Source organism: Aptenodytes patagonicus, chromosome 1 (assembly GCF_965638725.1).
Source record: "Aptenodytes patagonicus chromosome 1, bAptPat1.pri.cur, whole genome shotgun sequence".
Lineage (NCBI taxonomy): Eukaryota > Metazoa > Chordata > Aves > Sphenisciformes > Spheniscidae > Aptenodytes > Aptenodytes patagonicus.
Genome location: NC_134949.1, coordinates 192913336 through 192937778, shown reverse-complemented (window position 1 = coordinate 192937778; position 24443 = coordinate 192913336). Strand labels below are relative to the sequence as shown.

Below are 24443 nucleotides of genomic sequence, written 5' to 3'. Positions count from 1 at the left end.
CTGTAGGTATGACAATGGAAGCTCTAAAGAAAATGCATTCTTATTTATTACTAAATGCATTTTTATCTCAATCATGCTAGGTGGGAGAGACACTGCTGGGTTAGGTGGCAAAGGTGGGCCATATCGACTGGATGCTGGCCACAGGGTTTACCAAATATCTCAAGCCGAAAAGGATGCCGTTCCTGAGGCGGTTAAGAGAGCTGCTCGAGAGATGGGTGAAAAGGCCTTTAAACAGAGGTAATGTGAGTGTCTTTATTTTCCCTTCCATTTTCCAGAAGAATTTGAAAAAGATGGCGAAAAAGAATTTTCTTTCTTAATTGCATTTATCAACTATCTTACCCTGATCATTATCATTTAACAGAGCTTACCAGCATGTGTTTAACTGTTCTGAACAAGATGTATAGAATGTTTTATTGAATTAAGCCACACTTTTAAAATGACTGTATGATTCTATGATTCTGTGATTTGGTAGAGTAAAACATAGCTAGGTGGATAAGGAGACTGATGTGAATATTTATCTTTTTTTAAAAAGGGAGCTACCATATGAAAGTTTGTTTGAATTATGATGAATCCAGGTTGTATGTTGTTAGGAATTCATCACCTAACAAATGTCATAGAATCATAGAATCATTAAGGTTGGAAAAGACCTCTAAGATCATCGAGTCCAACCGTCAACCCAACACCACCATGCCCACTAAACCATGTCCCTAAGCGCCTCATCTACATGTCTTTTAAATACTTCCAGGGATGGGGACTCAACCACTTCCCTGGGCAGCCTGTTCCAATGTTTAACCACTCTTTCAGTAAAGAAATCTTTCCTCATGTCCAATCTAAACCTCCCCTGGCGCAACTTGAGGCCATTTCCTCTCGTCCTATCGCTTGTTACTTGGGAGAAGAGACCGACACCCCCCTCACTACAGCCTCCTCTCAGGGAGTTGTACAGAGCAATGAGGTCTCCCCTCAGCCTCCTTTTCTCCAGGCTAAACAACCCCAGTTCCCTCAGCCGCTCCTCATAAGACTTGTTCTCCAGACCCTTCACCAGCCTCATTGCCCTTCTCCGGACACGCTCCAGCACCTCAGCATCCTTCTTGTAGTGAGGGGCCCAAAACTGAACACAGTATTTGAGGTGCGGCCTCACCAGTGCTGAGTACAGGGGCACGATCACTTCCCTACTCCTGCTGGCCACACTATTTCTGATACAGGCCAGGATGCCATTGGCCTTCTTGGCCGCCTGGGCACACTGCCGGCTCATGTTCAGCCGGCTCTCAACCAGCACCCCCAGGTCCTTTTCCGCCAGGCAGCTTTCCAGCCACTCTTCCCCAAGCCTGTAGCGCTGCATGGGGTTGTTGTGGCCAAAGTGCAGGACCCGGCACTTGGCCTTGTTGCACCTCATACAGTTGGCCTGGGCCCATCAATCCAGCCTGTCCAGGTCCCTCTGCAGAGCCTTCCTGCCCTCGAGCAGATCAACGCTCCCGCCCAACTTGGTGTTGTCTGCAAACTTACTGAGGGTGCACTCGATCCCCTCATCTAGATCATTGATAAAGGTATTGAACAAGACCAGCCCCAAAACTGAGCCCTGGGGAACACCGCTCGTGACTGGCCGCCAACTGGATGTAACTCCACTCACCACAATTCTCTGGGCCCGGCCGTCCAGCCAGTTTTTGACCCAGCGCAGAGTACACCTGTCTAAGCCGTGAGCCGCCAGCTTCTTGAGGAGAATGCTGTGGGAGACGGTGTCAAAGGCCTTACTGAAGTCCAGGTAGACCACATCCACAGCCTTTCCCTCGTCCACTAGGTGGGTCACCTGGTCATAGAAGGAGATCAGGTTGGTCAAGCAGGACCTGCCTCTCATGAACCCGTGCTGGCTGGGCCTGATCCCCTGGTTGTCCCGCTCATGCCTTCTGAGCGCCCTCAAGAAGAACCGCTCCATAATCTTCCCCGGCAGGTCAGGCTGACAGGCCTGTAGTTCCCCGGATCCTCCTTCCAGCCCTTCTTGTGGATGGGCGTCACATTGGCAAGCCTCCAGTCATCCGGGACCTCCCCCGTTAACCAGGACTGCTGATAAATGATGGAGAGTGGCTTGGCGAGCTCCTCCGCCAGCTTCCTCAGCACTCTCAGGTGGATCCCATCCGGCCCCATAGACTTGTGAGCATCCAGGTGGCATAGCAGGTCATTGACTGCTTCCTCTTGGATTATGGGGGGTTTATCCTGCTCGCCGTCCCTGTCTTCCAGCTCAGGGGGCTTTTGAAATGTCTTTCAAAATGGGCCATTACGAGCAAATTGCTTCTGTTTGAAATACCTATAGCCAAATGGTGAGCTGATTTGAACTATTAGAGCTCAGCAGAGACTTTTACGCAAACCACAGATCTTCCCAGCATTAGTGTAATGCATGGTTACTAATCAACCATCTCCCAGACTCTGCACAGAGATTCAGATTTCTTCCACCGACTGATCTCTCAAGTCAAACTCTGGTACTTGCATAAAAAAAATCAAAGTGTATTATTGACAGTCATTCCAAATGAGTTTTGTGTTTCAGCCCAGGACATACTGCAATGTGAGTATCTGTCTGAAAGTAGAGATTACTAGACACAGGTTAAAACATCAGAGCAAATAAATTTTTATTTATTTTTAGAAGCAGCTTAATCAGCTCACATTTTGTTGCTATTAACAAAGTGATTCCCAATAGGGGGCAAATCTGGGTGCTCTGAGGAGCAGGTGAGATTGCCATTTGCTTCAACTGATGTATAAATAATTAGGCTGTTAAGCATAGAGCACACACTGGACATGAATCACTGTATTTAAAACCAGCAATTTATCTATTGCATTCAGATCAAGTTTATTTTTTAATTATGTTTTTATTAGTAAATTACCTGGAGCATTTAACATTGCCATTAGAGCATTAGTGATTAATCAAGATGGGGAAAATGTATAGATTATGTCAGTGCTTCAAAGGAAAAGACCCTGAAAGGCAAAATACCTTTTAATAGTGATTTAATTTACACAACTAGCACACAGAAATTTAAATTAAAAATAGTCACTTAAGGTTTTGTTTTCAGGGGGAAAGGAGAGCTTGTTTTGTCTTTTTTCCTGCTGCTTTATGGTGAGGTGGGTGAGGAGGACTACTTTTAACTCTTTCTACATCCCCATTCTTCAAAATTGATTATCAGTTGCTTCATAATAGAAACAATCGATATGTATGGTCTTGGATACTGTACATCTCTTTGTGCCTATGCAGATATACACACATGGCATGCTTTGATGGGTTTCTACCTGTCTGTATGGGGGTTTGCAAAGTTCTTGCTAGGGGAAGTTCCTGGATACTGCTACATGTTGTGGAAACAGTGCAGCTGTGTCCTGTAAAATCTGATTATCTGTACATGAGGTAACAATTCATGTCCTGCTAAAACCAGTGAGCTGGCATGTACCAGTTGTAAATGTAGCCGATTCTGAAGCCGTATTTGACTTGGATTATTATTCTGTACCTCTTGGATGGTTGTGGGAACTAACAGATAAAAGTTAAGAATAGGGAGGTTGGAGTCCTCAGGCTGAAGAAAAGAAATAAGGGGGACTGCAGATTTCACTGCTTTGTTTATACATTATTATCTGGAAGGGAGAATTTTAATATGACAGCTATTGATTGCTTTCCTGGCTAGATAGTACTTCTAGTGGAAAACATTTTAAATTGCCCTATTTCACTTAAATGAAGTTAGCAACTGCTCTTGAATAGACGCAGTATTTTTCATGGTATTTTTCTGAACTAGCTTTCACTGTGGATTGATGTAGGGTCTAACAAAGTAAAACTGCACATGAGATATTTTTTTTTTGTTTGAAACAAAATGTTTTCTTCATTGATGTGAAGATACTAAACTCCATTGGCAGGATCCATGAAATAAAGTGTACAGCACTGAAAGTTACCTTTTCCTGCCTCTAATGAATAATAGTTGGCTATAATGACTATAGTGTCCATGCAAAATTCAAAATAGAAAAAGCCATAGTCATACTAAAGACAACAAAGATTTGATGTTTGATTTTAATATTATCATTAAAGGGCTAGTCTAAACAGCAATTCTCATGTATACTGTATGTTCCAGGCAAGTAACTTGTGATGGTATTAAAAAATTTGTCATTAGAAGTATAACTAGCCTATACATACTTTACTATCCATTTATAGTTCATTTTAAAATCGGTATTTTCAAAACAATGTGAGTGAGGTTATGCTGTTATGAAGTGCTTGTTTGAAATGAGCTGTGCACAGATAGGCCAATATGTTTTAGCTCAGGACTGGACCCAGCCACGTGCTGGATGGTAGGGTGGCCAGATACACAATTGCTGCCTCGCTATATGATGCTGGGTCATGGAAAATACCAAATGGTGCACACTCCCAGCATATCCACCTGTCCCCTAGCTTGTTCTTCACCGTTAGACCTCTGTACTTACATTCCAGTTGTGAGCTTCACCAGTTTAAGAGTATCTGCTTAGGTACAATGTTGAGAAGACTGGTACAGAACTTTAAGTGGGCACATCTTAACTTATAGAAAAAGTATATACCTGGTTTTATGGTGCAGATGTTACATTCTCTGTTAGACCTCTGGACAGGATAGTATTCAGTGACATGACTCATTTTTTTGTGGGAGAACACATTTTTGTTAATGTTCATTTAGAACTTCTTTGTTTCAAGGTTTCATCATTTTATGAAGCACAAAGATAGGTATTTGAGACAGAGTTACTAGTTGTAGGTCTTCAAGGACAGATTTTATAGTGTGTCTTTACTTGACCTTTGTGTTAAAGCATGGATCGTGATATGTTTAAAATACTCCGACGGTGAAGTAATGAATAGACACTCATGATTCTTTTATGTGCAGATAGCAACACCTGAGCCAATAAAACCTTTGGAATTTGATCACAGTTTTCAGAACATCTGATTTACTTCCCAAACATTAAAGCAGATTAGGAGAGAGACAAAGGATTAGTAACTTCAATAAATTTTAATGTAATGCAATCCCTGTAGACATTGGTGATCACCTGCCTTTTCAAAAATTCACAAAAGCAGCTGCCACTTCTTTGATTTTTCTCTTGTGTCTGGTTATTACAGTCTGAATTTGCCTGTTATCAAGTAAGCTTGTAATTTATATATGTAAATGGATGATATGCTTGTTTCCTAAACTGTTCTTAGCTCCCTGTTCTTTGCTTTAGATTGAAAGAGATTCAGATGAGTGAATATGATGCATCAACTTACGAAAGGTTTTCTGGAGCAGTCCGACGTCAAGTTCAGTCACTCCGCATCATCTTAGACAATCTGCAGGTAATCTTAGATACACTGATAAAGGAACATGGTGAGCTCATTACATTAGGTCCCAAATGCTATCCTGCTAATATCCTGTTAGCATCTGACGATCATACCTTTAAGGGCTAAAAGCAGATTCACATTATAATCATGGTTAGGAAAAACAGTCTCACATTACTGTTTCAAAGGCAGCTTTTAAGTGGATCCCAGTGCTCATCTCTACAAGTTAGAGTATTCCCATACCGCAGCTTACAGAGATTACTTATTCGGGAGCACAATTTTGTGAAAGAAAATACTATACATTATTAAAAGAATATGTGGTGGTGTGTAGATCACAGCCTTTGTCTTTACCTCCTGTCCAAAAGACTTTTTTAGCTTAGAAGTGCAAATGCTATAGATGTTAAAAGAAATACTCACTCCAGGTCATAGCTTTACTGCATATGCAGCTGAAAACATGAATTTTTCTCAGGTTTGGTTTTAACTCTTGCTAATAAAAATAGGTGTAGCCCAAATCTAAGTGGAAGCAGACCAAAACCACCAGTTTGCCTTTCTTCTAGTAATTGGTCCTGTGGTTGTTCCAGATTTTATTAATACTAGTGTTCATATGCAGGATAAAAAGTGCGTTGTTTCTAGGAGGAATCTGCTAATCTTCAGTGAAAATTAAAGGAAAATTAATTTTATCCTTATAAGATATCTCTGATTAAAAATATTTCTGTTGAAGGCTACCAACCACTGGTATACATATACCTTAGTCTATTACTTAGTCACTGTGCTGTGTCTAATCTGTCTCCTTACTTCAGCAAAAAAAATGAAATATAGAAAGAAATTACTTTGTACGACCAACAGACTCCTCCTGGGTCAAAAAATCCAATCCCCTGGTATAGCAAGTAAGAAAGGTAACATTTTTCTTTGCCTTACTTATATCTTTAAGCCATTGTGACTACAAAAACGCTGCTATAATCACATATATACACAGAGAACCATTAGCCGGTTTTATTATGAATGTCAATTCAGAGAGCTCCTCATATAATGAACATTTAAGATGGTCATGATTAGGTGATTCTGCACCTAATATGTGTTTCAGTTCAGGACATAGGCTTTTGGCTTGTAAAGACAGCTTTCAACTGAAGAATTTTACATATAAACCTCAGTTTTTCCTACATCATTTATATCTAGGTGCTTTTTTTACCATGTTTCTAGTAGACATGCTGTTGGAAGCACACTCTAGGTGTGAATAAGTGAATCTTCAGTTTAAAGTCTTTTTTTAGTCTGCCTTATCTATTCCTTGGAGCCAAAATTCTTACATTCAGGGATCACGTTAATCATAATCAAAATATGACATATTTTAATATAAGGAGACATATCCTGTTGCTTTGTTAAAAAGGTCATTTTAATATCAAGGCAAAGTCTTATAAGCCTCAGTATTTTATGAGACTTCGCTAACTTCCTGGCAAAATCTATAACAGCTAACCACAGAGCTAGTAAATGTACTTCACGATGAAAAAAACAAACTCACTGAATTTGGAAAAGCTAGCTCATAGAATAAGAGCGATATTGAAAGCAAATTTTTAACTTCATGAATTTTTATAGAGATTTTGGTAGGTTTTCTTATTAGAAGATGCACTAGGAAAATGAAGATAAATGGTAACAGGAGTTACCTAGTTGCAAAATGCTTTCTGTTAATTGGGAAGCTGAGTCCAAGCACGTTTCATGTTATCTTTTTGAGAAAAAAAAATTTATTTGAATTCTTCAGCAAGTTAAGTCATTCAGCCCTGATGAAGGACTATGCCTCTGTCTCCCCTTTTTTCTGGATAGTCCTATGTACACCATGGGTTCTCAGCTAAAACTGTTTTCTTTCTGTTATCAGTCAGACATTCCTCATTTCTCAAATAAGAAGTCAATGGCACAGTCAGTTGCAGTAAACTTTGCAGCTCAGATGTCTGTGTGTTTTTAACTTTGTGCAAATCCCAAATTACCTTCTCAGTAGAGAATGCTTTTGGCTTTTTAAAAATGTTTGAGTTTGCTTTGTTTCAAACTCAGCGTGTTCACATAATGGAAATATATTGTCCATGTTTACTTAACCTGGATTTTCTTTTCAACATATGCCCTTTTATAGTTATGTTTGTGGGGTTTTTAAAAATGTGTTCCTTTGATTAGACTTTACATCCCAAGAATCAAGAGGCTGGGATTTTTACTTTGCATAACTCACTGATCTCTGTCAGCTCTTTGAACAACATTAACAAAACATTATGAGTTGTCGTTTATCTTCTGTAGAAGTAACAAAGCCAGAAGTCCAGGAAATCCGGTCAATTATGAGCTTTCTTCTCTCTCCTAATGCTGGCCAAACCCTGAATAAAGTTTGTCCGTCTGAACTCCACATTCAAAAGCTCATGGTCAGTCAGTCACTCAGAAAGGCCTTCTTAGGTTTTAGACGACTTGCCTTCCAGAAAGTACTTCTCTTTTTATTTATTATTATGGAGGGAATCTGGGGCAACTGTCCCTGTAGCTTCTGAGCATCATTTAGGCACCTACATTTAAACTGGGCAAACCTGAGCCTGAGTCACTGAGCCTACTGGGGCTCGCTCTGATTTAGACCGTGCGGGACCTGTCTGGTCATAGCAGCAAGAATAAAATAGTGGCAGTCCTATAATAAATATGGCTCAGAATGCTGACGATGCAAAAAACCCTGTGCCCTGTTAGTAGTTTTCTGATTTCAGCAGCTAAGGGAACATATGCATAATGTTTTCCCAGAAACAAATGCAGACCACAACTGGCAGTATTTCATACCATCCTATACCATTACAAGTTACATATTTAGATGTGATCACTTCACATACACAACTTTTTCTGTGATATTTACAGACATCACCGTTATATTTTGCGGGGTTTTTTGTAAATATGCCTTTGATATCTTTCAGTGAAAAGAATTACTGCAGTGGTGTATTATGATCAGCCATTGTCATGCTGATAAGATATGGTATCTAGCACATTTTTCTAATTTCAAAAGCAACACAACGAATATATACACAATATTTTTCATCAATATGGTCGCAGTATATTGCAATAGTAATGGGTTGTATGCCCTTTCTAGTAAAATATCAAAGCAAGGTATATATGTAATAGTTCTGGTTTTCTCTTAAAATTGTAAATGCTTTTAAACTTATGTTGCTTTTAACCTTATGAAAATTATATATATAAATGCTTTGAAGCTTTTCTGTAATATATATGTGCATTGTATGATACACGTGCTTAAGAGGATTTTTTTTCAGCTTTTATAAAAGGAAATAAATTCTTAGGTATTCTACATGGAAGAGGCAGATGCTAAGTAGTCTAAATAATTTTAGCATTATTTTGGAAAGAGGTTAGGTCAGATTTTGTCGGCATTCTTTCCTATTTTAGGAGAGAATGTCAACTCTGTGTTCCTCCAATAAAGTTTCAGCTCAAATACTGGCTTTTGTTGCATAAGCTTCAAAAGGTATTAAATAGTTTTTAATAACCATTAGTCCATAGTTAAAAGCAATTTTCTTCTCACAGTACTATTCCTTGAACAGCAAATAGCCACAAAGCTAAAGCATTGTCAATGTCAATTGACAGCCGGGCCCAGAGAGTTGTGGTGAATGGAGTTCAATCCAGTTGGTGGCCGGTCACGAGCGGTGTTCCCCAGGGCGCAGTTTTGGGACCGGTCTTGTTCAATACCTTTATCAATGATCTGGATGAGGGGATCGAGTGCACCCTCAGTAAGTTTGCAGACGACACCAAGTTGGGCGGGAGCATTGATCTGCTCGAGGGCAGGAAGGCTCTGCAGAGGGACCTGGACAGGCTGGATCAATGGGCCCAGGCCAGCTGTATGAGGTTCAACAAGGCCAAGTGCCGGGTCCTGCACTTCGGCCACAACAACCCCATGCAGCGCTACAGGCTTGGGGAAGAGTGGCTGGAAAGCTGCCTGTTGGAAAAGGACCTGGGGGTGTTGGTCGACAGCCGGCTGAACATGAGCCGGCAGTGTGCCCAGGTGCCCAAGAAGGCCAATGGCATCCTGGCCTGTATCAGAACTAGTGTGGCCAGCAGGAGTAGGGAAGTGATCGTGCCCCTGTACTCGGCACTGGTGAGGCCGCACCTCGAATACTGTGTTCAGTTTTGGGCCCCTCACTACAAGAAGGACGTTGAGGTGCTGGAGCGTGTCCAGAGAAGGGCAACAAAGCTGGTGAAGGGTCTGGAGAACAAGTCTTATGAGGGGCGGCTGAGGGAACTGGGGTTGTTTAGCCTGGAGAAGAGGAGGCTGAGGGGAGACCTCATTGCTCTCTACAACTCCCTGAGAGGAGGTTGTAGCGAGGTGGGGGTCGGTCTCTTCTCCCAAGTAACTAGCGATAAGGCTAGAGGAGATGGCCTCAAGTTGCGGCAGGGGAGGTTTAGATTGGACGTGAGGAAAAATTTCTTCACCGAAAGGGTTGTCAAGCGTTGGAACAGGCTGCCCAGGGAAGTGGTTGAGTCCCCATCCCTGGAAGTATTTAAAAGACGAGTAGATGAGGCGCTTAGGGACATGGTTTAGTGGGCATGGTGGTGTTGGGTTGACGGTTGGACTCGATGATCTTAGAGGTCTTTTCCAACCTTAACGATTCTATGATTCTATGAAAACAGTAGTGAAACTAGTTGAGAATTTGCTCAATGAAGCCGAAACTTTATAATCTGTTGTTTGTCCCTCCTGCCTACTGAAAGGAAGCAAATGACAAAAATTTGACAAAACAGCAGCCCTAAGGAGGCATTAAGGCTCTACCTCTGTTCCAGTACTTACAGTGGCTAAGATGACTAGGAACACAGTCATCTCATCTGCATCATCCTGGAAGGTGCATGATTTATTTTAGACAGGCTCTACTCGCTCAGCAGCATGTTGTCTCCAGGAGCATTTTTTTAATGGTTAGTTGGAGTGTTGTTGAAATTTGCCTTGGGTTATCCTACTGTGTTTTTCACAGCAGGAAAACTCCTACAATGTGACATTTTGGTGGAGCATGTAGAGGTCACCTGGAATTTGCAGGTATCTTTTTATGATGTTACACAACTCTTCAGGCAACAAAGGAATTGATGATCCTATGGAAGAAGGGACTTCAAATTTCATCCCAAGAATATTTAATGATAGTGGAAACTACTAGTTGGTGGTACAAACAAACTCATGCATGCCCCACTGCCAAAGTGGGTTAAAGCTAGGTTGACTGTAGCACCATGAAAATGTATCAGAGGGCACAACTGACTGAATTCACAACCTAAGAAATCTTTTCCACTTAATCCCTTCTGTGATTTACCAAAAGGCTGAGGTTTCCATGTATTGGCATTGGGTTTGCCTCCCATCAGGAAGCATCTGTAAAGCTTTTGACACTGCCTAACTAAAAAAAACTGTGTTTGTCACAACTATGTAAATTCTATACTGTAAAATTAATTAATCAAAACATTTTCCTTGTGGCTTAGTGTTCTTTCTGCCCACTTATTTTCATAGGTAAGTAGTCCATTAGTCTTGAGTAACTATAGGCAATAGATAGTAGTCCAGAGCTCCTTCTTCCATACACACCAAAAAGAAAAACTCTCAAATTTTGACAAAAGCAAAATTAAAGATTCTCTGAGGCTTAAGAAGCCATCTTCTGACTGCTCAGACTGTACAGAATTATGAAGATTCGTCCTCTCAAATCCCAGGCCTGCAGTTTACTGGGGATTTGTAATGTAACACTTTCTGCTCATCAGAGAGCAACTGGTTTTCATTCCTGAGAACCAGTGTTTAAGGCAGTTTGTGTCCTGCTGGATATTTGATTTGCCTCCAGCTGCTGACCAGCAATTTGCTGAGAGTGCAAAAGCATTATACATATATAAATTTAAAATCTTCTTTCCTTGCTGGGCTTACTACTTGGATGAGCAACTTCAACCTGAAGATTTAAGCAGTGACCTGGTTTCAGCTGGGATAGAGTTAATTTTCTTCCCAGTAGCTGGTACAGTGCTGTGGTTTGGATTTAGGATGAGAATAATGTTGATAACACACTGATGTTTTAGTTGTTGCTAAGCAGTGCTTACACTAGTCAAGGACTTTGCAGCTTCTCATGCCCGGCCAGTGAGAAGCTGGGAGGGGGCACAGCCAGGACAGCTGACCCAAACTGGCCAAAGGGGTATTCCATACCATGTGATGTCATGCTCAGTATATAAGCTGGGGGGAGTTGGCTGAGGGCCAGTGTTCGCTGCTGGGGACTGGCTGGGCATCAGTTGGTGCGTGGTGAGCGGTTGCATCACTTATTTTTCCTGGGTTTTGTTCCTCTCTTTCTCTCTCTTGTCATTTTCCTTTTCATTACAATTTTATTATTATTATTATCATTTTATTTTATTTCAATTATTAAACTGTTCTTATCTCAACCCACGAGTTTTCCTACTTTTGCTCTTCGATTCTCTCCCCCATCCCACTGGGGAGGGGGGGAGGGTGAGCGAGTGGCTGTGTGGTGCTTGGTTGCCAACTGGCATTAAACCACGACAAGCAGAAATGAAATAAACCATGAAACCGATATATGCAGACTTTACTGTCTTTAGATGGATATTATGTATTATGAACCGTGATGAAGCTATCCTTTGAAAACATTCTTAAATGTGTTGCTTATAATATTAAAACACTTGAGTCTTCAATCTTAAGTGCTTGCTTCTATGTACAGGAGTTCCATGAATATTTGAGTTCCTGGACTGTAATGCACGTTCATCAGGTCAGGCTGTAGATAACCAGTGTCCTTTCAAATAAAACAAAAGAAGCATTTAATGGACTATCTCTTGAGTATCACAATTTTCAAGGTTTTTATTTTAAAATAGAAAATAGTTTATTGTTAACACCATTTTAAAAGAAACTACTTACCATTACCTAAGGTGAATACTTTAAGTCACCCGATGTTTTTTTCTTGTGCTGCTTGGTTGGAGAACACATAACAAATGGTCGGTTATGCATGTCCATCTGGTTGTATGTATTTCTGCACAGGCTTGTTACACAGATTTCCAGCATGTTTGCAAGAAAAAAGGTTAACATTTAACTGCAGTCCACAGTTAAACTCCCATATATGAAACAACTTAAAAAAGACAAAATTACAGAGGGAACATGTTCTTTGTCAGCGTTAATTTTTCTTTCAGAGGAAAAAGAACAGGACAGCTATGAAAATGTGTTTGGATTTCTTTGACTTATGCCAAAACTATCACATCATTACAAAGACATTTCATGCGTATGTCATGGTCAGTAGGTCTTAAATTGTCTAACATACACTCACGTCACTGAGTGAATTAAGGTTTCTTTTCTGTTGTAGGCCAAGGGTAAGGAAAGACAATGGCTGAGACACCAAGCTGTTGGAGAACTAGATGATGCCAAAATCATTGATGGGCTGACAGGAGAAAAAGCCATATATAAACGACGGGGAGAACTTGAGCCACAAGTAAGTATCCAACAAGTAGCAGGGAAAGGTGGGGAAGAGCTTAACCGGTTTGCTGATTTCATAGTGGCTGTACAATGTCTGTGTTTGGAGTTTGAGTAAGTTATAGGGATGAGAAACTCAGAAGAATCATCTCTGGCTTGGGAAGTCCCTGATACAGAGGCAGCCGCAGGGTGGAAAATTTGCTTTACTGCTTCTTATAGTCTTCCATAGGTATTTCCTGTTGGCCACCCTCAGAGAGAGAATGCTGATCTAGGCAGTGCTTTCTTTTGATCCAATGCAACAGTTTTTATGTCCTTACTTTATATTTTAATGAGCTGACGGCGATTAGCAGAAAATATTTTGTTTGTTTTTCTAAGAAAAAGGAAAATATTTTCTCACTTATTTAATTTAATTTAGTTTTTGTTAATAAATACCCTGATACCCTAGGAGGTTTAAAAAACAAAGTGTTTTACAAATGTGTTCTCCTTATTCCATGATATGCAAAGAATTTCAACTTCCACAGATATTTGGATTTACAAGAATAAAAATTATAATGGGGAAAAAAGTGTGAGGAAAAGCCATTAAGATACAATAAAGTTGTCCATCCTATGGCTCAATTCAGCCATTCCTTAGAAGACATTATGGTTAGGCCTATGTGAGTCAGCAACAGAGAAACCACTTGAATCAGACCAACAAAACCTGGCCAGAACTGGTGGGGCTAGTCCGTAATATTTAACAGTAATACTTAATGACAGATTGCAATTTTTAACGACACTAAGAATTTTTTTAAATAGCTGAGTACAGCATCTTTTCGCATGTCAGCTACCCACATCTGATGAATCCCTGGTATTATTTGTTATGCTACTTGGTCCTGATGTCTGTTGCTTTGAACAGTTTATGGAACTTGGCACTGCCTGTGTGAAAGATTAAAAAGGGAAAAGTGATTAGATCTTCATTTCTCATTTTTTTCAAAATGTATTTACTCAGTGTATCAGTTTTAAGGCTTTGTGAAAACAGTTCAGTTAGGAAAAAAAAGGGTTTGAATAAAAAACAAAATAAATGTAGGATTTAATGGGCCCTCTATCTCCCTTTGTTTTTGGGAGGACAGAGATGCCACAGTCTTATTAAGAGAATAATTAAAAGAATAAAGCACACAAATGCTTGCAACCCTTTACAGGTAAAAGAAACATTTTAGTTACTTGTTTTTAATGTGACTGTTTTTTTGCCAGATGATCTTTAATAGCCTTGAATCCAGACTCATCTCATTGCACACTAAATAAAACATCTCCCTTGAATGTACTGTGCCAAAAATTGTTAAAACAGATGGGGACTGTTTTCAGGAAAAAATAATGGTTTCAGCATCAGAATGAAGAAGAAGCTAGTAGTTAATCAGAACAAGATTTCAAACATTTTTGGAATGTTATTAACCTCAGCAGACGAGTTTTTACAGTCTTATATGGGTCCCTGCTAGTACCGTAAGCCGAGGAAAAGCATTTCCATTATGAGCCTTGGCAGAAAGAGCAAATTTGAGAGTCTCTTTACTGAAATAAAATGTGAAGAATCAAAACTGAGACAGAAAAAAGTATTTTCCTGACAAGCATGTGTGGAATTTTTTGAGGTATTTTGTTTCCAGTCATTGAAGGTGAGGGGAAAGAATGAATTGAGGTATCTGTTATGTAACTGGTTAGAAACAGTTAGAAAATAGGTTAAAATGTTTTTGTTCTTTTTTTAAAAATAATCGGTGTTTGCTGGATAAAAGTTTCTTGCTTTGCAAAGTGCATTGGGTTCTTTTTCTGAAATGTTTTATCCTTGCTGATGTTTAGCTTTCCCATTTAGTTTGGGGTTTTTTCTGCTGTGTTTCTCTGTCAGCCTGGGAGCCCCCAGCAGAAACCTAAACGCTTGCGCCTGGTGGTGGATGTTTCTGGTAGTATGTACCGCTTTAACGGGGTGGATGGACGACTGGAACGCTCCATGGAGGCTGTCTGCATGGTCATGGAAGCTTTTGAGAATTATGAGCACAAATTCAAGGTAATTACAGCTGGTCTAGAAGCTGTGTGGTTATTGCACAGGCTGTGTGGAGCAGTGGAAAAAGTGTTTCAGCAGTCAGTCTAGCCAAAGAACATTATTCATTCCCGCAAGGAAATAAAGACATTAATCTGTTTCTAGCAACCTGAAAAATAATACTAGTGAATGGATAAGAAACATTACATGCTTCAGCAGGGGAGAATTCAATCTAAGACTTTTAAGACTTTGATTTAATGAAATATGCTGCCTTTTTCTGTATTTATCTGTTTATTTGTTTCTTTGAGCAGAAACACTTAAGCCTACAGAACACAAGTAAATATGAGGTTCAGGACATGCAAAGATGCCCAGCCTTTCCATCTGCCCAGAGTACAGACAGTAGTGCTTTGTCATGGGAAAAGACCAAACTTCTTTGCCCATTACTTGTGTTCTCCAGTTACCTGAAAGCAAGAAAATAATTTCTTATACTGAAAGATATTAGGTTCCAAATGTTATTTAATGGTAGCCTGCAAAGGAAATGTAAATAAATTTTATACCCTTTTTTGTCTCAGTAAGCCTAAACAAGGTCTAGGGTATGTTTCTTTAACCTTAAAAAAAGACAGGAATAGCTAGTGTCTAGTTAATTCTTGACAAACTCAATGTTTAATGGAAGAATAAAGATGTCCAGTGCCTTTACTGAAGAGCATCTCAAACATAAGACTTAAAAGACGTCTGAACAAAATGTAAAATCTCCTAAACAGAATTAATAGAAAACTTAGTCCAGATCAATTCAGCCAGGTCTGCTTCATGTTGTTCCTCTGGCAGCATAATCCTACAGGTTTCTATTCTTCCGTAGAATCTCCTGTACAAAAACAAGCCATATTGGAGGCATGTACTTCTAGAATGTCTTCTAAAGTACAATCATTCAGACTTCCATTTGTCAGGGAAAAGGCTATAAAAGGAGACAGGCATTATGTTTTTAGCCTACCTTCCTAAGGAAACGAGGCATGTGCTACCATACTCTCTGGCAGTCATGCTTTCTCCCCTTTAAACATGCTTAAACAGAGTATGTTGCCCAATTTCAAACAGATTTGAAACAGTGGTTTTGTTCCCAAAGACACTAAATTCCTGCGAATGTCATGAAAATAGGCCAGATAGAGAGTTTGTTTGTATTCCTGTTGGAGAAAAATGCTGTAACCATAAGCTTAGACCTTAGCCCAGAGAAGCCATGTGGGAACTCAGCTGTAATTAAGAAAGTCATGGGAAATGCGGGGTTTATTGGTTCAACTGCTCATGTATCTCCTGCTGATAATAGAAAAGCTGATGACAGATATTAACAGGGCAGTGTAATTACACAACACAATTTATGTAGCTTGGTAAATCGGGCATATCTGAGCAACACTCATATTAGTATGGCCCAATGCAGGATCATCCACAAAGGCAGATGAAATAGAAGTAGTGGGCACAAGGATAAATATGATATATCGGGGTATAGTCAACATGGCTTTTGTAAAGGGAAGTAATGCATTCTGAAGAGTCTATATGTATGTGACAAGCAAGGTTGGTTGATGGAGTCTCCTTAGTCTCTCACCAGAGGCTCATGAAGAAATGATACTACTTTGGGGATAAAAGGGAAAGCCTTCAGATGGATGAACTACTGCTTAAAATATAGAAAACAGACTAAGTGGTCATTTTTTAGAGTGAAGAAGTGAAGGAAGGTCACTGGTGGAACTGCGTTGGGATTTGTGCCAGAGCCCATGTTGTTATGTTGTTCTGTATATTCATAAGTGATCTGTAAAAGGGGATGGATAGTGAGGTGACAAAAGTTGCTAGTTGTATGAAGTTATTTAGGAAAACAAAAAGGGAAATCCAGCTGCAAGAAGTTGGAGAAGGACCTGGCCATAAATGGTGACTGGGAAATAAAATGGCAGATGGTGTTCAGTGCTATTAAATGTAAAGTCCTGCAGATGGAAGAAAACAATTCTGATTTTAAATACACAGTGAGGAAGTCTCAGCTACCTGTTAGTGCTCACTCTCAGCTATATGTTAGTGCTCAATAAAGAAATCTTGTAATTATGTTGTATGGTTCTTTGAACACTCAGTGTCCACCAGCTGTCAAAAAAGCTAATTGAATGTTAGAAACTATTAGCAAAAGAACAGAGAATAAAGCAGAAATCATCAGGGTGTTGCTGTAAACATCCATAGTGCATTCACATCAGGAGTAATGTGTGCAACTTTGGTCCCCCCTCTCACAAAAGTTTCTGTAGAGCTGAAAAAGAAGAGAGGGTGACAAAGATTACAAAGGGTATGGAAGCGTCCCCATACAAGAAATGGCTAAGGAGGCAAGAACTGCTCAGTTTGGAGGAGATAAAAATCAAGGAGCTGATAAAATCTTGAGTAAAATGGAAACGGTGACCAGGGGACAGTTGTTCATTCTATTCTACTACAGCCATTCTGCTCTTGTTATGAACAATGAATTATTTTACATTTACACAACAGAGGAGAGTGGCTTAGAAGGTGATGACACTGAAAAAAGATGTAGCGCAGTGGCAGATAACCAGCTGTCCTTATTTCCAGTGCAGCTCTATAGCTGAGAACCCAGACATGACCCTCAGGTGCATGGTAAAGGAATAACATGTAGAAGTAGACAGCCAGCCAGCCCACTGTGCAGAATTAGTAAGATTATTAAGAACCGTCTTCAGTTCTGGGATTTTAAAATCCGTTTCATTACCTTTTAAATCCCTCTGTGTCTATTACAGATTATTATATTTTGCTTGGCAATAGTTGCTATTGGCCAGTGTTTTGCCCCGCGCATAGATGAAACCCTGTATTTGGCCATGCAAATAGCTCAAAGTGCAGATAGTTGTAACAGTAAATGTGCCTCTCTAACAACCACTTGCCATTCATAAAAACACTTACACAAAAACCACGTGCAGTTATTAGATGTGAAAATTGCCACTCTTTAATGATAGTAAGACAGGAGTGGTAATGTTACCCTTACAATCTCTGAGTCAAGAGAGCTGTAAGGCCCGTTTTATACTTAAAATAACAGTGGTGAGGAAGATGCTGGAAATTTTAGTGACCTACTCAGGAAAAAAAGTTGTCATCAGCTTCTACATCTGTTCAACTTCAATTGCCTCTAGGGTAACTCTCCTCCATTTAAGGGCTTCTTCCACTGGACAGAGAACTTTGGGGTCCAGTAACAGCCCCTTGATTCAAGGCTGGCCAGATCCAGTGTGAACCTTGTCAACTTCAGAGCTGCTTTTGCCCAAGGGAAGAAAAGTATTTTTCTTCCTCCACATCTCTCTGTGCTGCCTCATTGGGATTTGATTCACTCTAAGCATAATATCTACAAGAGTAGACCAGAGATGACTAGGACAGCAAACAAGATGTGGCCTTATGTTTCACTGGCCACTGAAGTCATCCCCCAAAATGAGCCCAAACAGAGGCATTTATTAACTAGTCATGTTTGAACCATATTCTTAACATGATCCAATGATTAGGCTGAAGTATCTCTTTTTAACCTCCATTTCACAGTCTTCTCATATGAGAAATCTCTCATGCATGTGCCGATGGACTTTTTGAGTCATTCCTTTGATAAAAATAAATAATGTTTCTGAAATCTCCAGCTCGAAAATACAGATTTTTGTGTGTGTGTTTATAATCTGGTATGGCAGTTGCTACACCTGCATGAATGCGATCAATAACCAAAACATGTGCCAGTTCCTCAGTTTCTAATGAGCATAATTAGGTCTTCAAAGAGTAAGAGAGCCAGTGATTGTTTTAAAATATCAGTGACTCCAGTGTGTAAAACACTGACGCTTTGCAAGATGCTGCTAGTTTTTCTCAGGACAAAGCTGAAGTTTGGGTATGTCTGCAAAAATAGCATACATTTCTCATGTCTAAAAGAGGAACCATATGAAAAAAGAGAAAAGAACACACAGCTGTGTTGTGTGCAGTGAGAAATCTGCAATTTATCACTTTTTTCTTTCTCTTCCTTATCCTCTTCTTGCCTTCCAAGAGTGGTTTTATAAAAATAGACCTTTTTGGCCTTTAGATATGCCTGTTGTTATCTGTTCCTGTTGTAGCCCCATCTGCAAGGGTCACAACAACATGTGCTGCAAATTTGAGGGGTTTCTTGTGCAACATGTGTTGAACCTGGGGGACCATCAGGCTTGTTGAGCAAAGCATTCAAAGGGGATTTATATAGTAAAGTTCCCTTCTGCTACCTAAGTGCAGTGCAAACTTTGGAAACCAATTCTTGGTTCAGGATCACTTTTCTGCTGGTGGTTGGTTTAGTTCTCTACTAAATAAGGTTGTGAATGAATCAGATGGGCTTTTCCTTGGTTGTTTTATCCTACCGGCTGAGCTTTCCCCATGTGTGGTACCCCTTGGTATCACTGATGATGTTGATTGTCTGACTGGTCTTTAACAGCACTGAATGAAGGTAGAGAATACTTTCTCCCTGCCGCCTTATACAGAAGAGCTAAGTATTGGGTATGTGACTGTACGGTAACAAAGTTATCCTTCATAAAAAGTCAGACAAGTGCCAGCAGGTATTTGTCAGCTTTTTCTGCTTGTGTGGGACAACCTGCCTGCTTCCATTTCCCATAAGTGCAGGCAGTGAATCATTCCTTGTCAAGGGGGAAATGGGAGGCTCATCCCACAGTCGGGAAATCAGTTTAAATTAACAGCCATGTTTCAAAGCCCTCCTCCAATGTCATCTAATCCACGCTTCCTCTGAAGTGCTTTATTAAAGAAGAGAGTGGGAGTGACTGAGATAATAGAAGCCACATTCTCAGTCTCATCCTAATAATGGAAGTTAAATATGTTCCTACAAATGCCTCTTGACCCCTTTAAATGTGTGGATGCATCACTTACACGTGTAAGTTATAAGAAGCAAGTTATTTTGCAGGATTGAAGTTCTTATATCTTTTGTACATGTCATTTTAGGTGCCAATTATTTGAAAACGTACAGAAGGGCAGTTTGTTCTTTGTTTTATCTGAGATAGTATTATGTCTGTCACACAAACCATATGGTTTTATATCATCCCTAATGACCGTCATTTGCACACCTGATGGCAGATTTAGGAGGCATGTCCAGTAAATTATCCAACAACAATTTTATGAAGCCTTTAAAATATTGTAAGTGGTTCAATAAATGGCATGTTATGTAACTGGTAGGAAAAGCCCAAATTGTTATTTATAGCAATATGAAAGGGATATTGCAGATTTTATATGCCCATTTCAGCATTCCCCATTTGTAGAATTTACTATGGAGGCAGCACTGTTAATTCAGGAAAAAAAGCAATGTTCCACATGCTTGGCAGAATAGTTTCTTTTAATAGTAAACAAAAGGTTTGAAATAAATTCAGAAAAAAATAATGTTCAGTGTTGTCCAATGAAAAGATGAATTTATAAAGATCTAGCCCTCCGGCAGAGGTCTGTCTAATTCACACTGCCTTTTACATTCAGCATGCATCTTCTCTCAGCTTTTTAAATGCCTTCAGAAATTAAACCTTTTGGCATGGCAGCTGCAGAAGACAAAGTCTACCACAATAATAGATTAATTCAATTAAGCCTGCACTGTGGCAAACAAGTATTTTGCTGCTGGATTTGTTCTAAGAGCCTATGCTTGCAATCTATTTTGTAAAACAAAACAAAAGTCAGTTCCGAGTAAGATCATATCAGAGCTCTTCTCTCACTTTTAACTCCATTCACATAAATTCTCCTGGGGAATTTGAGAAAAATGCATCGGGTCCCTGCTTCTCAGAGGCCCTTTTTCTGTGCTTGTCTTTAGCTCCAGCGGTCATGCAAAGGAAGGAAACTGGTTTTGACAAAGCATGCATGTGCCTGCATGTGTTGGGTTTCCTAGTTGGCCAGGGCTGTGGAGCTGTCTGCACCTTTTCTTTAAAATGAGCGCACTAAGATAACATCAAATCACTAAGGGTTCATTTTACTATGACACAAATTAGAAGGAGGTAATAATTTACTGAAAGAAAACCTGGATGAGAGATTTAAATCCTCCTTCTTTGCCCTTGCAGAGTGGGGTTCCTCACTCCAGTTTTACTCTGTCCCAAACTCTGTTTTGCTAAGTTGTGGTAGATTCCATACATTCCCGTGGGGAAACATCTCCCTTCTGTCACCTCTAAAGCTTGGCTGTGAGCCTGCTCCCATCCCTCCCTCCCAGGGAGGGTCTCCCAGGCTGCAGTCTTATGCTGACTCAAGTCAATCCATGTCAGTGCTGCTACGTTCCTGTCCCCACCTTTGCTGGGGCACAAGTACTCGTCTGACCTCGCAGTTTGAGGAGCTAAACTGCCCAAAAGCAGCCTCATGGTCATTAGCTTTTGGCCACTCCTGGTCCTTGACTTGACTTCCAGGGGATCAAAGGACCATGAGGACCAGCGCACCAGGGCTGGTGACCACAGCACTTCTCTTCCGCAGCGCAGGTGCTCAGGCACAGCGAGATGTCACCCTGCTTTTGGGGAGGCCCCACTTGACCCAGAATGCAGCAGCCAGGACAAAGCAAACAGGCACTTCTTCCCTGCTGCCTCACCACACTTTTTTAATCACAAACAGCGTAGTAAACTGTTGGCAAAGAAACAAGGAAACTGATAACATCTTTTAAATATCAGCATATGTACTCTGGCACATGCATGGGCCCACACAAAGAATAATAAACAGCTAGCCGAGGAGGGAGCAGACAGGACGTGATGTTCCCAGGTGAATGGCTTTACGTGCCTGCGATAATTTGCTCAGATCATTTCAGCCTCGCCTTACCCATACCTGGATTGCACATTCCCACCTTGTGCAAGAATGTGGAGGGGACCCAACCGTAGGGTCAACCTCTGGTGTTTCATCTAGGAGCTACAGCAGTTCCCTTTGCACAGACTGTCACAATGAGTTTACACCCAGCCTTTTTGAGATGAAAGGTTGGTCCGTTATTACTGTGTGCCAAGAACCAAAATGATATTCCCAAATAGCAAAGTTTGTCCTATTCCCATGAACTCAGTATGGCAGAGCTGATACCAGGACACCCGGTGGGAAGGGTCCGTGAAATGCTGGGAAGGAGCTCGTTATGAAGGAATCAGGCTTCTTTTTACACAGGAGAATGACAGCATTTTGCTTTACGTAATTAGGTTGTTGATTTAAAAGTTATACCAAATACAAAACTGCTCAGCAAAGGATGTGCAGGGTTTCATAATTAAGAGCCTAGCCTGAAGATCTGTGGACATTTCTGACATTATGCAAGAACCACATTAGTGCTGTATATTTTCCGCTCCATTAAACCACTGCTTTGTTTAGTTCCTCTGATTTGAATAATCTCTAGTTTTTAAAACAATACACATGCACGCTCTCTTTGTGTGTGGTTCTCCTTCTGGATTTATTCCTGTATTAATTCAGAAGTATGTTGAATGTAAACCTCAACATTATGCTCAAAATTTGTGTATTTTCATTTGCCATGTCTTTTCTCCAGGAAAGATAATGGTTTGGGGAAGACAGAAACACCAGCTAAATATTCATCAGGAAAGAAAGAGTCTGAAGCATTATTGGTGATAAGAAATAGGTTCTGAAGAGAAAGCATGTGTCAAACTGGAAGGCTTACGTGAGGCTGGGTAGCAAACACAAGAAACGGAAGAGCTGAGGAGAACAGGAATGGGAAAAGCCAACAGAGCAGAACGAAATGGGAATACATGGGGACTAGGTTATATAAAGATTTCCTAGGGGAAGGAAGTCTGGGTTACGTGAGGCTGTCATAAAATGATCTGACCCTGGGTGAAATTATGTGGCACGTTTGCTGTTTTGCAGAGGGAGGTATCACCTTTAAAAATGTTCCAGCTGCTATAGCTTTCTTTTACTCTTGATATATTTTTAAGCAAATTAGTGGTATGGAAACAATTAAAAAGAGCTTTGTTGGTAAAGGATGCCATTTCCTCAGTCTCTAGAACCCGACTGATACCAAATAAAGTAGTCTTCAATAGGAAAGAAAATTTAGAAAGTCTTTGAGGGTGAGACCCACCTTTTACCCAATGATTATGTGGAAATTAGGGATGGTGAACCCGGCAGGGACCTGTAGGCAGTACTTGAATAAAAGATAACAGAAGGGCAAAATATTGCACAAGGGCTCCCTGTCAACTAAAGACAGGTCTGTGCCAGCTAGTCAGGGGAAAATACAGGTATGTTCATGTTGAGGAATTGCCAGCTCAGGTCTCTCTGGGCTTAGGATCCATGCCCTGTGCTCTATTATTTGGTGTAGACAGCTCTTAAATCCACTTTTGTCCTGCTCATGAATTTTCCCTGGGGTGACTGCCACATCCACAACACAAAGGGCAGGTCAGGACCTTGCCATAACTCAGCTTGTCTTGGTTTTCATGTATCAACAATAAAAATCTCACATAAAACAAAGGCCTTCCCAATCTTACATTATTTGTTCAACAAGATATTTGAACTATTACAGCTCTACATGTCATGTTTTTGCAGCATCTTTCACAGGAGAATGAGGTACACGCCATCTCCTTTGAAAACGTAGAGACTCATGGAATTCACTTCTCTACATACTTTCAGCAATTACTTTGATCTGTTACGCACAAAAATAAGGAGTGCTGATTTTCAAGAGAGAAGGCTTGTAACACTTTTTTTTTCAGAGCAGAATAAGGTCATAAAAATGATCCATCAAACATGGGAGCTACTCTCAAACAATGCACTTCTTGTTTGTCAGACTCAAGAGGATGAAAATTGCTACTTTAAGAAAATAAGCGGACAATGTGAGAGGGCAAGGTCTTGATCTTATGCATCACTGCTCTGCAGTTGGTGGGATGATGTGGAAAACAGACCATGGAAATAAGTAACTGTTCTTTAATTTCATTATTTAGCAATTCTTTCCCATGTTTTCATGTCGGTGAGAAATTGCAAGTAGTTCCCTTAAGCAGCTCATAAACAGAAGCAGGGAACAGTATTTGGGTTTTCTTGTTGAAAGCAAATTGCCTTTGGTCTGTCTTGTGTCATTGTGACCCAAGGGCCATTCGTGACTAACAGATGACTGATGAAGTTTCTTTCTTGCAGTATGATATTGTTGGACATTCAGGAGATGGCTTCGACATCGCCTTGGTTGGGAGTGACAAAGTCCCCAAGAACAATAAGCAAAGATTAGAGATTCTTAAGGTAAATCCTACTGATAAGTGATGATGGATAATTAAGGATTTTATGACTGCAAAGATAAAATTGTAGGTCACAGGATGCAAAACATAAGGAGAGTGAAATAAAAGAAAGACAAGAAAGCAAAATCTGTGTATTTGCATAAAGCTGAAACAGGACCTTTCAGAGACTTGCAGAAAACAAACTGTGCCAAAATAGTAGAAGCTAGATATTCCTTTTTCTGGACTGCAGTGTCATAAATGTGTCATTTTGACTGCCCATCAAAAGATATAGGAAGTTCCAAACATTATACAGTGATATAGATAGTTCTGCTTAAATAATGTGATGATATTATTAGTGCATAAGTGACTAATTTAAACTGTAGAGGGCTACCAGGTCATTGATTTAGCCTGGTACCTTCAAAAAGTGATGTGTCACAGTAGCAGTGGGAAAATGTGTCCATGTTAGACTCAAAATGTGTTAAATCACAATTGCAAAGTGAGTGTATTCATCAAGACTTTACTGCAATAGGATGCAGAAGAATTGAGTATATTGCAGGATTTACTTGGTTGGCAGCTTGATAGGTTAGAACTGTGTATTTGAGCTGCCTT

The 24443-nt window shown here is 40.2% G+C and overlaps 1 protein-coding gene across 3 annotated transcripts in view; it reads left to right on the top strand.

The window, feature by feature from the left end:
- VWA8 (von Willebrand factor A domain containing 8) overlaps nt 1-24443 on the top strand; it is a 204454-nt gene that overhangs the window by 174785 nt on the left and 5226 nt on the right. For all 3 annotated transcript variants that reach the window (XM_076363301.1, XM_076363293.1, XM_076363311.1), the window contains exons 39-43: nt 81-237; nt 5194-5302; nt 12592-12717; nt 14566-14724; nt 23761-23859. In XM_076363301.1, coding sequence (XP_076219416.1) covers nt 81-237; nt 5194-5302; nt 12592-12717; nt 14566-14724; nt 23761-23859 — 650 coding nt within the window. The remainder of the gene's footprint in view (nt 1-80; nt 238-5193; nt 5303-12591; nt 12718-14565; nt 14725-23760; nt 23860-24443) is intronic.